General features: G+C 42.6%; 1 protein-coding gene across 5 annotated transcripts in view; it reads left to right on the top strand.

The window, feature by feature from the left end:
- The window catches only part of OSBP2 (oxysterol binding protein 2), a 2072116-nt gene that overhangs the window by 766979 nt on the left and 1291452 nt on the right, over positions 1–13685 (top strand). For all 5 annotated transcript variants that reach the window (XM_069619135.1, XM_069619136.1, XM_069619134.1 and 2 more), the window contains one exon: positions 7486–7684. In XM_069619135.1, coding sequence (XP_069475236.1) covers positions 7486–7684 — 199 coding nt within the window. The remainder of the gene's footprint in view (positions 1–7485; positions 7685–13685) is intronic.

Below are 13685 nucleotides of genomic sequence, written 5' to 3'. Positions count from 1 at the left end.
CTGAAAGGTCCAGAGGTCGTAGTGAGATCTAAGATGGTTGATGTGCTAAGAGACAAAATAAGGCATGGAGGGACCTAAAGAAAATTCTTGAGGGAACCACAGATCATTGGAAAATATCAAAAGATTAGTTAGAGGACCAAAGGTAGTTGAGAAACCAGGAAGAACCCCAGTACCCAGTGCATTCTACATGCTTCCCAAGTTACCCAAAGAACTGGACAGCAAACCATCTCTGTATCAGGCACTCTAACTGAGAAAGCATCTCTGGCTGAGTTGAGAACATCGTAAAGCCACTTGTAAGAGACCTATATCTAGAACACTACTGATCTACTGAACAAACTGGATGCTATTGACCCCCCCATAGGGGTACATTACTAGCAACCATGGATCTGGAATCACTGTACATTAGCATTCCCCACCTCAGTGGCACAGAGGCATGAAAGAATACTCTCAGTAATCACAATCCACTTGTTGACCCTTTGGTGAAATGCATGGAATTCATCTTAAGCTACAACTATTTCACATTTGGTCTTGACTTTAATCACCAAAATGATGGTGAGGACCCTGAGCATCCAGATGCGCTGCAGTATTCCTATCCATTCATAGCACAACCTGAGAGTGATTTCCTTGCCACCTTTTACTGAAGACCACTAAGTTATAGGTGCTATGTTTACAATATCCTCCTGATTTGGAAGGCTGGGGAACAGGACCACATAAGTTTCCACAAACGATTCAGTTCATTCCATGCAACCATCAACCTCAAACTGTCCTACTCTCCTCCAAAAGTAAATTTCTACAATATTGAATGGCAGCCTCACGGGTTCAACTTCGGTTTTCATTATTCAGTTCCAGAAATACACATCAGCCCCAGCTCACAGAGAACTGGCCATCTTTCCACCCAGTTCTCCTTCTGTCCTTTGAATCAATACATTCCAAACCCCACATTCCCTTCCAGAATATCATTATCAGCCACCACATGTCCTTGCACAGTACAGATTCAAATACATATACATACCTATTTGCATAATCCTTCTATCTGTTAAAGTGCCATAACTATTTACACACAAGATGTAACACATCTCCCTTCCTTTACCTGCAGCGCCTAATCGCTACAGTGGAAACTTTGCCAGTCTTTCTGGATTTATCCCATTCTTCAAACTCACGGTATTCCTTAAACCTTTCTTAACAACTAATGACCTGGACAATTTAGATAGCCCCTTAGGGGCATTCCTACCTTGCTTCACCTTCACCAAGGTTCCTTTTGGCATCAGAACTACCTCGAAAAACATTTCTGTCATACCTCTTCTTAGTGACAGCTTTCGTCCTTGTTATTCTTTCTTTCACCTCATCCCCAACACCATCCATCAACCCTGCCTTTGCCATCCAACTAGGACAGAGTTTCGTGCTGGGTTTGTGCCTCCTTAAACACTGAAATAGAGATACTGCCATAGTGTCATGCGATCCATCCTCTATTGGGACACTATTTCCATCAGAGACCTTAACCAATCGCCTCCTGTAGTCATTGCAACTCTTATTGCATCCATCAACGTTCTATTAAAACGTTCCACTACAGCATTTCCCTTATGATAATATGACACTGTCGTCCCATGTAATGTAATCTAATGGGCATATGTATAGCGCCTTTCACCATTGGTATGGTCTCAACGCGCTGTAGGTTGAACGCCCTTGGGGACCAAAGTCCAAGTATGGGAATTTCGTCAGTGAGTCATAGAATGCATTGGTGCATCTTAGCCAATACAAAGGTAGGTAGGCGTGGCCAAGTGCTTGCTAGTCACCCAAGTTGAGCAAACATGTAGGTGTGTGCATAGAGGCAGTCCGGAGAGTATACGCGAGAGATATTATGTGTGCAGCTAGACCGAATTTTACCATGGCGAATAGCAGCATTCTGATGGCAGAGATGTTGTGCAATGTATGAGTTGCAGAGGAGGCATTATGTGTGCAGCTAGACCACATTTTACTGTGAGGGATAGCTGCATTCTCATGGCAGAGGTGTTGTGCAAATGTGTCAAACAGGAAACACAAGAGACATTATGCGTGCAGCTAGATCGAATTTTACCATGCAGGATAGCTGCATTCTAATGGCAGAGGTGTTGTGCAAATGTGAGAGACAGGAGAAACATTATGTGTGCAGCCAAACGGAATTTTACTTTGGGGGATAGCCACATTCTGAAGACAGCGGTGTTGTGCAAAGTATAAGAAGCATGACACACATTATGTGTGCAGCTAGACCAAATTTTATCGTAGAGGATAGCTTCATTCTAATGGCAGAGGTGTTGTGCACAGTGTCATTGAGTAATGCATGTAGTGGAAATGTGCAGAGAGGTGGTTTCAGGTAGGCTAGCCTTAAATTTCATCTAAGTACGGCACATTGCTTACCCCAAAATTCTTAAAAATGCAACATATTGGCTACTCTGGCGATTCTATGAATGTCGTCACTTCTCTCTAGTGGGGAACCCTCTCCTGTCAGGCCAGGGCAGTGCAACCACTACTCAATAATCCCCTTGAGGATCGGTCCAGGGAGGACTCCCCCCTTGGGGACAGGGACGTCTATTCTGAGTCACACCCCTTTCCCATTCCAAACCCCATCCCCAATATGCATAACATAGCTACAACTTCCCACAGGTTGTATTGTAACTCCACTCTAGTTCCAACTACTGAGACGAGCAGGAGTCAAGGAGTTGTGAGGCTTAAACCTGGGAAACCAATTAGAGACTCTGAACCGTGTTTTCAAACAGCGGGCCTTTTAAAACCCAATGAGAAACCAACATGGCGTTCGAACTGAACCAGCCAGAAACTGAAAGACAACCTGGAGAAAGGAAATTCCAACTGGTACGAAGGAGGCCGACATGACCGGAGGGCAGAAGACCTTCAGTGGAGTGTGGAAGAACGAGATGCAGACTTGCTGTCATCCAAGTCAAGACACGATAAAGGAAGGGGAGGCAGTTGTACAACCTCAAGTTGGAGGTATGTCAGGGAACCCAATACTGAGAGTGCAAGGAGCCATGACAGTGATCATTGGCGAAGCAGCAGTACAACCTCAAGCCGGAGCTGTGTCAGGGAACCCAATACCGAGGCTGCAAGAAGCATGACAATAGATCTTTGGTGGGGCAGTGGCGGGACCTTGAAGCTGGGGCGGGCCATGGGTCCCTTAACTACGCCGAGTCTGCAGGGAGCCCCAAGACGCAAAGACGCTGCAGAAGTAACCAAGAAGAGAGAGATGGAGAGGAGCAAGACCGCTAAACACTAACCGACCCATGGGCGAGAGAATACAGTACGCGGAGGTCCCCAGAGGTTACTGGGAGTATGGGTACTGCAACCAGGGAGGGAGGGTGAGAGGCGGGGTCCAGGCCCGTTCACACCCAGAGGCAGGGATAAGACCTTGAGTAGTAGCCAGAGGACATTGTGATGATAAGGAAGTAGAATCGGAAGTGAGAAGCCTCCCCCTGAGGGCCAGACATAAGTCCACAGAACTGCGCAAAAGCAGGAACTGTTTATTGGCGGGCACAGAATATATAACATTCCTATACAGAAAATCCACAATGAACTACATCATTTACTTCAAGAACCTGAACTGGGAGAAGGGAGACATTCTACCAGGTCAAATCTATCGTCTCAGTAGAAAGGAATGGGTGGGAAGGAAATCACTAAGCTAGGAGATGGCAGTCATCCTCCTAGATAAACCTTTTTGGTTTCTGTTTTCATATAGGTTTGCTAGGGCCAGGGTAGGAGTTATGGACGGAGGACATGGGCAATTGCTTTGGACATGCTGACAATATGCACCCAAGTTTTCCTTTTCCTTTTAGGGATATTCCCTTTGAGCTAGGGACAGGTAGGCGTTTTATTTTATTTTAAATAAAGATCATTGTTAAAATGCCATCTCTGAGTCTGTCTCCTACTAGCATTGTGTCACACTACCCTCATAGAATTCATCAAAGTGCAACAAATTGCCTACCTTAAAAATCCTCCTAAGTGCAACACTTTACATAACTACAAAATTCCTCTAAGCGTGACACATTGGCTACCCTCTTAGAATTCATCTCAGTGCAACACATTAGTTAGCTTTGGAGCTCAGTGAGAATAGTGGCTATATTCTAAGAGTGCACTGAGATTTAATCAGTTGCTAAGGACTAAATATGCATATGCCTTCAATACAGTGTATATTGTGATGAATCGTGCAGAGTACTCACAAAGACCCTACCTAAAGCGGACTCCCAGGTGGCCAGGGAAAGGCAGATGCTTCTTGGTCCTGACCACGGGGGTGGTATTAACCGGGAAGATCAACTGGGAGGAGAAGGGCCCCAGGGGAGCAGGAGGACTCTGTTGGATGAGATGTAGTATTTTTCTTCATCAAGGAAAGAAATATCAGTTGTACCGAGATATGTAATGCCTTGCTGTCAGAGAGAGCTATTAACTTCCCAAGCTAACTATCATAATGTGGGTAAAACCAATCATAACCACTTATATTTTGGGAAGAAGAAAACCCTTATAGAGATGAAAGTTGCTATAATTATCAGAGGGATGTTGAAGATGAGTCCCTAAATATTAGCAACTTAAACTCTAAACAATCATAATTCCATGGCAAAGCCAAATCCTTCATTTAATCCTTATATCATTATTTATGTATTTTATTTATTTTGACATTTGTTAAGCACACCTAACCCTGAGGCATCTGGGCGCTAGTTTTTTGTGGGGGTCTGCATACAGTGTAATAATGTGTCCTTTAACAGTTAAAGTTCAGTTTGGTAGTACATCAAATATTAATCTGTACATACGTAAGATAAGGTGTAATTTAGCAGTTCAAGTTCAGCAAGAAGCATATAGTTGAGTAATTTGAAGCAATAAGCATCCTGTCCTCATTTACTTTAGCCAGGAAAGAGAGCAGCCTTCACAGTTTCATTGCAGCGCTCACTTGCAAATGGCAATGTGCCAGAGAGACCAAAGCAAAATTGATCTTTCTTTTTTAGCATATATTTACTTAATCATATCCATTGAATTTAGTGTAATCCCCCCTAAGGTATATATTTCCTGATTATGTGTGTAGCACTAAAACTACACCACATTGTAAGTACAAGTGTTCAGGGCTTAGACGCTCTTAATGAAGACGTTGTAAATTCATTCACTTTATAAATACACTTGTTTTAATATACATTATTATGCTTTTGCTAAAGGGGATAGTGACTATCTGATCCCCTTTTTGCTAGGGATCTTAATATTGCCTCCATGAGAGGGGCACTATATCTCTTGTGAGAGAACTGGACACCGCCCTCCCTGGATTAGGGAAAAGATGGGTAAGGCACTATCCACCTAGCTGGATTAAAAATAGTGAGCTGGGAGCTATATGAATTGAGCAAAGAGGAGGGTATGTGCTATAGCCCCAAGACTGTATTCGAGAATAAAGAAGTGGCTGTGCACAGTATTTCCGTGACTGTGGTATTGAGAAAGTAGCATGCAGACACTATATTCCTGAGGCTGTGCGGAGTGTAGACAACCCAAGGGAGACCAGTATCCCTATTAGAGGGAAGACTCTGACACCTTATAGTTTGACCCATCCTGACACTTATTGATGAGATCATTCCCAGAGAGGGACATCCTGTTTATTTGAAGATAAACCCAATGATACTGTAGGTGTTTCTCCATATCCCACAACCCTCTCTGTTCAGGTAAGGAAACTGAAAATAAAAAGTTTGTTTCATATCTTGGTGAGAGGGGATGGCCTTAGTGTTGAGAGGAGTTACAGATCTACCCTAGTAGGAACCATGCCTCTTCTAGTTTGACCCATTCTGACACTCTCTACGTAGATCATTCCCAGAAAGAAACACCCTGTTTAGTTATAGATGAACCCCTATCCCTATATGTGTTTATAATAATCACCTCCTGACTGCTGATAGACCAAGGTGAATACTCTACTACTAGTGCCATGTATTTTGTTGCTCTGACACATTTTTCAAAAACATGAGCCAAAGGCTAGGGCTTGAGGAGAAAGGTGAATGTTGGAAATAATAATCGGGATATAAAATCTCTGGAGAAAGTGAAGATCTCTTCATAGTAAGTCTCTCTGTTGCCCAGTTATGCATTACAGTACCATTCGAGAGTTTTTCCCTATTGTTATCTTTCCAATTCCCCTAAATATCCTATTGCATTAGTAATAGCCAATGCTAAAACTCTTAATTGAGCACATATTCCAGCCTGTTAGTTTGATCCTCTCCAAAAACACAAGTTGAATCTGAAATTTAAACATACATTTACTTCCTTCTCATCCATCAAGCTATTGCTCCAATCTTTGGTATTGTCGCATGTACTTTACGGTTGTTCCCTTTGTTAGTCTCCCTAAATATTGTATTGTTCCGAAACAATTATTTCTGCATTTCGCAGTTCAGATTCTCTTTAAACTAAGATCTTATTACCCTCTACCCCCTACTAAACATCCCTGCAGTGGCTGCTTATTCATCTAAGATTTCAATTTCATTATCAATGTAATTTTTTAAAATGCATTCACTGTATTTCCTCCTCATGCTTACTGATTTGATTAAAATATACCAACCACCCAGACAGACAGCTACTTCCTTCTACTCGATTTTTGTTAGCCACACTCTCCCCCCTTCCTCCTTGTGCTCCATCACGGTTTTGTTCTTTTCAATTATTGACCCCAAAAATGTGGAATGACTTGCCATTTAACATTCAGTCTTATACCCCCCAAAATCTGTTTAAGAAATGTCTGAAACAACATCTTCTGGAATTAGCCTTTGCTAACAACTAATATATATCTAATTTTAATTATATTTACTTCACGATTTTAACCACCGGTTTTGTACTGTTGTTGTTTCTATGTTGAGCGCTTTGCAGAAAGGCACTATATAAATTCAAAAATTAATACATTCAATTTGGAAATCCTTGAAATGAGATCAATTACAAACCCCAGACATCATATTTGGTCTCAATGAATTTATCAGAATTGCATAGCCTGTTCCCAAGAAGCCTAAACCTTCCTTTAAATCTAAAACAATACATTTATTTTTTACAAAATATTCATGTTCATAGTCATTAAGTGAAAACATAACAGACTTGATTAAATCTGTAGATATATAATCTGCAAACCTGGCCATTCTTTTCAAGATAAAGGCACAGGTAAGGCCTTGCAAAGTCATTGGGAATGTCTTAACTTTACCCATGTATCAGTGCATACATTTCGAATGACTATGCACGTGGGGTGGGTGATGGTGCAGTACAGCATCTTTTGGAAGCTGATGAGTGTTTGTAATGGGGCGTGAGAACTATTCATCAGTTGCTCATTAGCCGGTAAAGGGATAGAAATATAATCTGAAGTTTATAGGTTCAAAAAAGGTGCTAGAACCATTCAGTATTAGTGCACAGATATAGCTTCTGCAAGGGCATCTACCTTTTTAACGTATGTGAAGATCTCGCAGGATGTTTGCAATGCTTACCTGTGGTTTCTTTTGTTTTTCCCAGGCTTGTCGGGATTTTTTGCAATTAGCAGAGACGCACAGTCGGAAATGGCACCGTGTCCTTCAACATGAACGTGAGCAGCGGATCCGTTTGGAAGAGACTATTGAGCAGTTAGCAAAGCAGCACAACAGCTTGGAACGTGCATGTCGTGGAGCACCTGACTTGTCTTCTGGGCCAATATGTGTCTCCAAAACCACCAAGAGTAAGTCTCACATGGTTAACGTTGGATGAAACTGGTGGAACGGTCTATGGGGAAATCAGAAAACTTTGAGAGGTCCATAGTTTTCGCTGACGTTTAGACCATGTGTGGGTATTTGCCAGGCATCAGCATTCTATATACTGATACGCACACCAATTACCATTGGGTGCCATCAAAGGGCAGGAAGTACCATATTTTGCCAGGTATTGCCATCTTATGGCAGTTATTTCTATGAAATGCTTGTTATTGCCATCAAAAGACTGGATACTCATGCCACGTTCAGGTTTCATTATCATTATGTTATGTTGAATTTCTTTTTTTATAATTATTTTTTAATGTGGTTTGTTCAAACCTTTCAAAAAAACATTTCCAACAAGGAAAACACTTTGTTAACATGCACAAGTTTCTCGTGATCCATCCTTTCCTTGGTTCTCAGCATCAGCAGATGTCTATGAAAATGTTCCACCTAAATGCTCTGGTTCATCACTTTCAGCTATCAAAAGATCCCTCAAATCTTCCCAAAAGAAAATCAAGGCAAAGATGAATTTCCGGTCAGTTCCATCGAACATCAACTGCCACCAATTAATTATCAGCACTTATGGTCCGTTGCTTTATGAACACTGAACCCAGATGTTTTGTCCTTTGCGGTCGAAGAGCAGTACAAGAGAGTGTGAGATGTTTTAATGTCTCATCTAGCTGAGTGCAGAATCTACAAGTTTGGTCCATCTCGGCGCGTTTTGCCCAAATGCTTAGTCTTTCTTTGGTCTTAAATGCGTTAAGGCGAAAGCTCAAGTACAAGGCTCTTCGGTACTGGTCAGGAAAGAGTTCCACATAGCTTTGTAATTTATCGAATGCTCTAGCTTCGCTAGGCGCATTCTGCATTAGCCTGTGACTCATCCTTTGTTTTCCAGTCGAGATCCAATCAAGTCTCCAGAGTTTCACCTTTGCCAAGTTCGGATTATTATGCAGAGTTGTTATGTCAATGTCAAGCTCTTTCAGTAGATCCTCACATTGTCTGGTCCACAGTGCCAGTAAACACTTGGCATCTCCATTACCGGGATTGTGCAAGATTTTGAATTGTGGAGCAACAACTTTCATAGTTATTTTGCAAAAGAGTGCTAACATATTCCAGCAGATGCGTGCATTGATGGATATCAAGTTTAACTCATAGTGTATACACGCCGTTGGAGTGCCCTTGGGTAGCTGTAACTCCTTTACCCAGAAGATGTTTTCCAGTGTGGCCCATAAATCATGTGAGCAGCCAAAGGCACTTTTTGCTCCAAAAATCAGTGCCAGAACCACTTTTTGTTTATAAAAGTTGACTACAGGTTTTAGAGAGAATTTACCATATTTTTTATTCAAAATAACAGCTTGACATGCAAGCTGCCTGCACTTAATTTTACCCGTTTCCGCCCATGGGCCATCGTTTATATTCGAACTGATCTGCATGCCCAGGTATCTGTTGTTGGTTGCAATGATCAGCGTTTCCTTTCCCAGGCGCCTTTTGAATTTTTTACCATTACATTTCTTGATGGACCTTAGATTTCGTAGAGACACTGGCCCTCATTAGGACCCTGGCGCTAAGGGGTTTGCGCCAGCGTTAGCTGCGCCGACCCCTTACCGCCAACTACGAGTTCCCATAGCGCCATGGTCATTTTTCCGCCCGCTTTTTGCGGGCGTAAAAATCCATGGCGCTATGGGACCTCGGTGTTAATTACGCCACCGTAGTGTACGGTGGCGTAATTAACACCTTCCCCACTCCCATTGAGCCCTATGGGGCCGAAATGGGAATGGGGAAGGGTAAATGGGTCAATGGGGACTTACCGCCCCGCCGACCTCGGAATGGGGCGGTAAGTCCGCCATCCGCCATGGCGTAAAGGGACTTTGCGCCATGGCGGAAAAGTCCGCCGATGGCGGAAAAAATCCGCCAGGGTCCTAATGAGGGCCACTATCTCGCATTTATTCTTGTTAATGTGTAGGCCGTTAGTTTTGACATATTCTTCCACGGCAGCAATCTTCTGCTGCAGTCCAATTGGAGTTGCATCTAGGAGGATTAAATCATCAGTGTACAAGAGCCAGCTCACGTGTGACCCATGTATTTTTGGTGGAAAAGAGGGTACGCCATTAAATTGCTTCTCCGATGTCAGAGAGAAAGGGATAAAAAATGATTGAAGCCAGAGGGCATGCCTGTTTTATGCCGCAGAAGGTTCATATGGCATCTGACAGGGTGCCCACCTGATCTAACCGGATCCTGACATAGGTTTCGGTGTGTAGCTCCTTAATGGCTGCTAACAGACTTGAAGGGCAATCTCACATTTGCATCTTGGCCCAAAGGGTTTCCCGGTCCATACAGTCAAATGCATGGGAAAAGTCTATAAAAGCTAGAAACACCCTGCTCCCAGTTCTTAGGGCCTCCATTTTCATGAGATTTAATATTAGGAGACACAGGCCGCACCCGACACCCTTCACAAAGCCTGACTGTCTAGGATCAACGTGCTGGCTTTCTGGGATCCATTTGAGTAGTTTATGTCGCAGAAGTGTTGCGTAAACTTTCCCCAACACAACCAAGAGCGCTATCAGGCGATAATCTTTAGGGTTAGCTCTGTTGTCTTTTTGAATATCGGTACAATGACCACACTTTTCCAGGAGATCGGGGTTGTGCATTTGATATTGATTCTGTTGAATAGGACATTGCATATTTCAGCCCATCTTTCTGGATTTTTCTTTAATGTGTAATTAGTCAGGCCATCGGTGGCAGGAGCCATTTTGATGATATTTTAGAATGTCGTCCTTGTCGAACTTGAGGTTCCAGTAATCAAGGTTAGGCAGTGCCGGCTCCTTAGTGTTTCCTTTCTTACTGTATAGCTCGCTAGAATAGGCTGTCCAAGCTGCTTCAGGTACCATGTTGGTCTGCAATGATGTCTGTGATGCACTCTTGTTGTTAATTAGTTCCCAGTACTCACACAAGTTTTTATTTTCTAACTTCGACATCATTAACTCTGAGTCCTTCTATAGAATTAGCGCTTTATGTGCTTTTATCCAGTTCTTGTATTTTTGCTTTAAAACTTGTTTTATGTCCAAGAAGGCTATACTGTCCACTCTTGATGTGTATCTAATTTCACTACGCATTTGCCGTTTCCACTTTGGAATTTCTAGATTTAATTTATGTTTAGGTAAAAACGCACATTTCTTTAACCCTTGTTTTTTTTTCCACAAATTGAGTTAACAGATGACAATATTCTACCTCATCTTGTTCCTCACAGTATTCTGTTGCGATTAGATTTACATCATCCTCATTGAGATGTAATTTGACTCTGTTGGATTCTACTGTGATACTGTGGTTCCATATTGGGTTAAATCCTTCTTTATGCATAACTAACATTAGCTTCACCATGTCATGGTCACTGTGTGGCCTAGAGATTTCCTTCAAAGATACTACTCGTTTGTGTACATTCTCAGACACGAAAAAGTAGTCAATTGTTGATTTATGCCAAGATCTAGTCCACGTCGGGTTTGCAGGGACATCCCCATTTAGCATGGACATATTTCTTAGTTCCATCTCAAGACACCAACGTTCCCCCACCTGGTCAGTGGCATGCTAGTCATGTTTCATTCCTTGATTTATATTTAGGCAATTGATGTTTAAGTCTCTGCATCGTATTATGCCTGATGTACTGTCTTCTTCGTATATCTCATCTTGTAATGTTGATACTTGGTCTGTGAAAGTCATTGTCCCTGCCACTGTATGGTGCCAGTATAAATCGATGACATGAATGAGACCACACTCCAGTTTTGAATTTCTGGGCGTCTTGAGTGCTGTTACCTGAATATACATAGTTATGTTCCTGGATTTGATGTTATGTTATGTTGATTTGTACCATGCACTGCTACCACACATTGGCAGACTCCAGGCACTTGCATAGCTCTGCAAACAAAGGGAGTCTTGAAGGTTAGTGGGGGATAGGATGAGAGGATATATTCAGAACCAGGAGGAACTGGCGTCTGTGAGTGTTGTTTTGCATGTGGTAATTTGTGAGAGGCCTTATGCATTGTAACCATATGGGTGATATTCGGTGGCTTGGGTGTGTGGTAGTGTTTTGTGTTGGAGTTAGTGTGTTGTCGTTATGCAGGTTAATCATGTGCACTGGTTAGATAGTGTCGATAAGGGATCCAGAGTCACAGGTGGTCATAGCTATGAGTTAAACTGGCATCTTGGTGTGTAGTTGCATTGTTGGCGGTTTAGGGCTATGTGTGTGGTTCACTCTAGGTGTGGACATAGCGATGGTTCTTTGTTTGTTTATGTTTATGTGGAGTGTTGCGTGTCCAGGATCTGGTGTAGTGGCGTCAGGTATGTAGCAGGAGCAGGAATGGAAAGCGTTAGTAAAGTTGATCATTTGGTTGAGGTCTCTGGTGCGGCCCTTTGGATGCCGCCTGACGGTATCTAGCCAGGTTCTTGTCTGTGGTTCTTTTTTTTCTGGTCCATTTCGTCTCATCTCTAGTTGTTTCACTGCAGTGTTGTTGTAGCCGGTGTCCCTTGTAGGTTGTCATTGTCGGCTGAATAGCCAGGTTTTGAGCCGCTTCCTTAAGGTAATGTGGTCTTCTTTGGTTCTAATTCCTTTCGATATGTTGTCCTTGATGTTCGCGATTAGACTTGGGAATGCTGTTCTGGCGAGTTTTCTTTTTTCGTAATGTTTTGCCTATATTTGTAGGTCTTGGTTCCCTTCCAATGCGATACTGACTAATCTTGTCTTGGAGGAATTCCGCTCCTTGTCTGTGTTAGGCTTTGCCCATGATGCAGGGTGCTTTGAATTTTATATGCTTTGTTACTGGTTACCAGTGTAGTGTACCTGAGGCATGGTATCACAAGTCTGACACTGACACAAAAGGTACAATTAGTAAAACCTTTATTCAATTCTCGGAGTTTGGAAAAACTCCTGCTTTGCTCTATATTTAAGATGGGAGTAGTCTCTACCATCAAATAATATAGCAAACACAGTCCTAGTTAGTCTCTGTCAAATCAAAATGGCCTATACTAACAAAACCTAATTCCTGCCCAATCTCGCATACAAAAAGTGTGTAAAGAGGAATATGTATGCAAAGGAAAATCAGTGTAAGAATATAAAGAATTAAAGTGGCTGAGTCAGTTCTCCTCCCCACGTTGGACAGCATGGAGTAAGGCAGACCCCATAGACAGGATGACACACTCCGGCTCAGGTTCTCAAAACAAAGTAGTTCAAAACGTGGATCGAGGCCTGCCTGCCCTTCCACGTTAAAGTCACTTTTCCAGCATTCCAAAAGTTCTTTCACAGTTAAACAAACGGATTCACAGTTCAACCAGAAGTTCACGCAGGTCTCCCTCGATCGGACTTGGACCTCTCAAAGTATTAATCAAAAGTTTACGTAGGTCTCCCTATGTTTGGCTCAGCCCTCCAAATCACAGCACCTGTAGAGGTTCCCTTCACCAAGCTTTATTCACATTCGTTAGGGGTTCTCTTCTCCTAACTTATCACACTTCCGGTCTCCCTCAGTCTGCTTCTGACTCTTTCCTGATGTCGAAGACTTTCTAATGTGCGGGGCTTTTTCTATAGACCTTTACAGGGCCACTTTGACTTTCCCTTCACTCGCACTCCTGTGCTATTTGCCGAAGTGTCTCTTGGCCTATGTTGTTCAATTCCATAAGCATAAGAGTTCAATATTCACTTTCCACTCCCCCTTTTGCCAGGGTCAATCTTGATAATCACGCTTTTTAAAGTTCATTCATTTCGTGACTTTATAACAAGAACATTTCACCTTTCACAGAGACTTTCGAGTGGGCTACTTTCTTTCACCGGACAACTCTGCTACTCAGGCTTCACAGTTATCAGTAATTTCAAAGTTCACCACAGGTCTGCCCTTATTTGCGTCTCATCCACATGCATGCAGCCTTCAATTCTCAGATATATTGTTGGCACTTCAATCTTTCCTTAACATACACTGGTCTTTCATCTAGCTCGCCAACTCACCG

This window comes from Ambystoma mexicanum, chromosome 10 (genome assembly GCF_040938575.1).
Source record: "Ambystoma mexicanum isolate Mex_15411 chromosome 10, UKY_AmexF1_1, whole genome shotgun sequence".
Classification (NCBI taxonomy): Eukaryota; Metazoa; Chordata; class Amphibia; order Caudata; family Ambystomatidae; genus Ambystoma; species Ambystoma mexicanum.
This window is presented reverse-complemented; position numbering and strand designations above follow the sequence as displayed.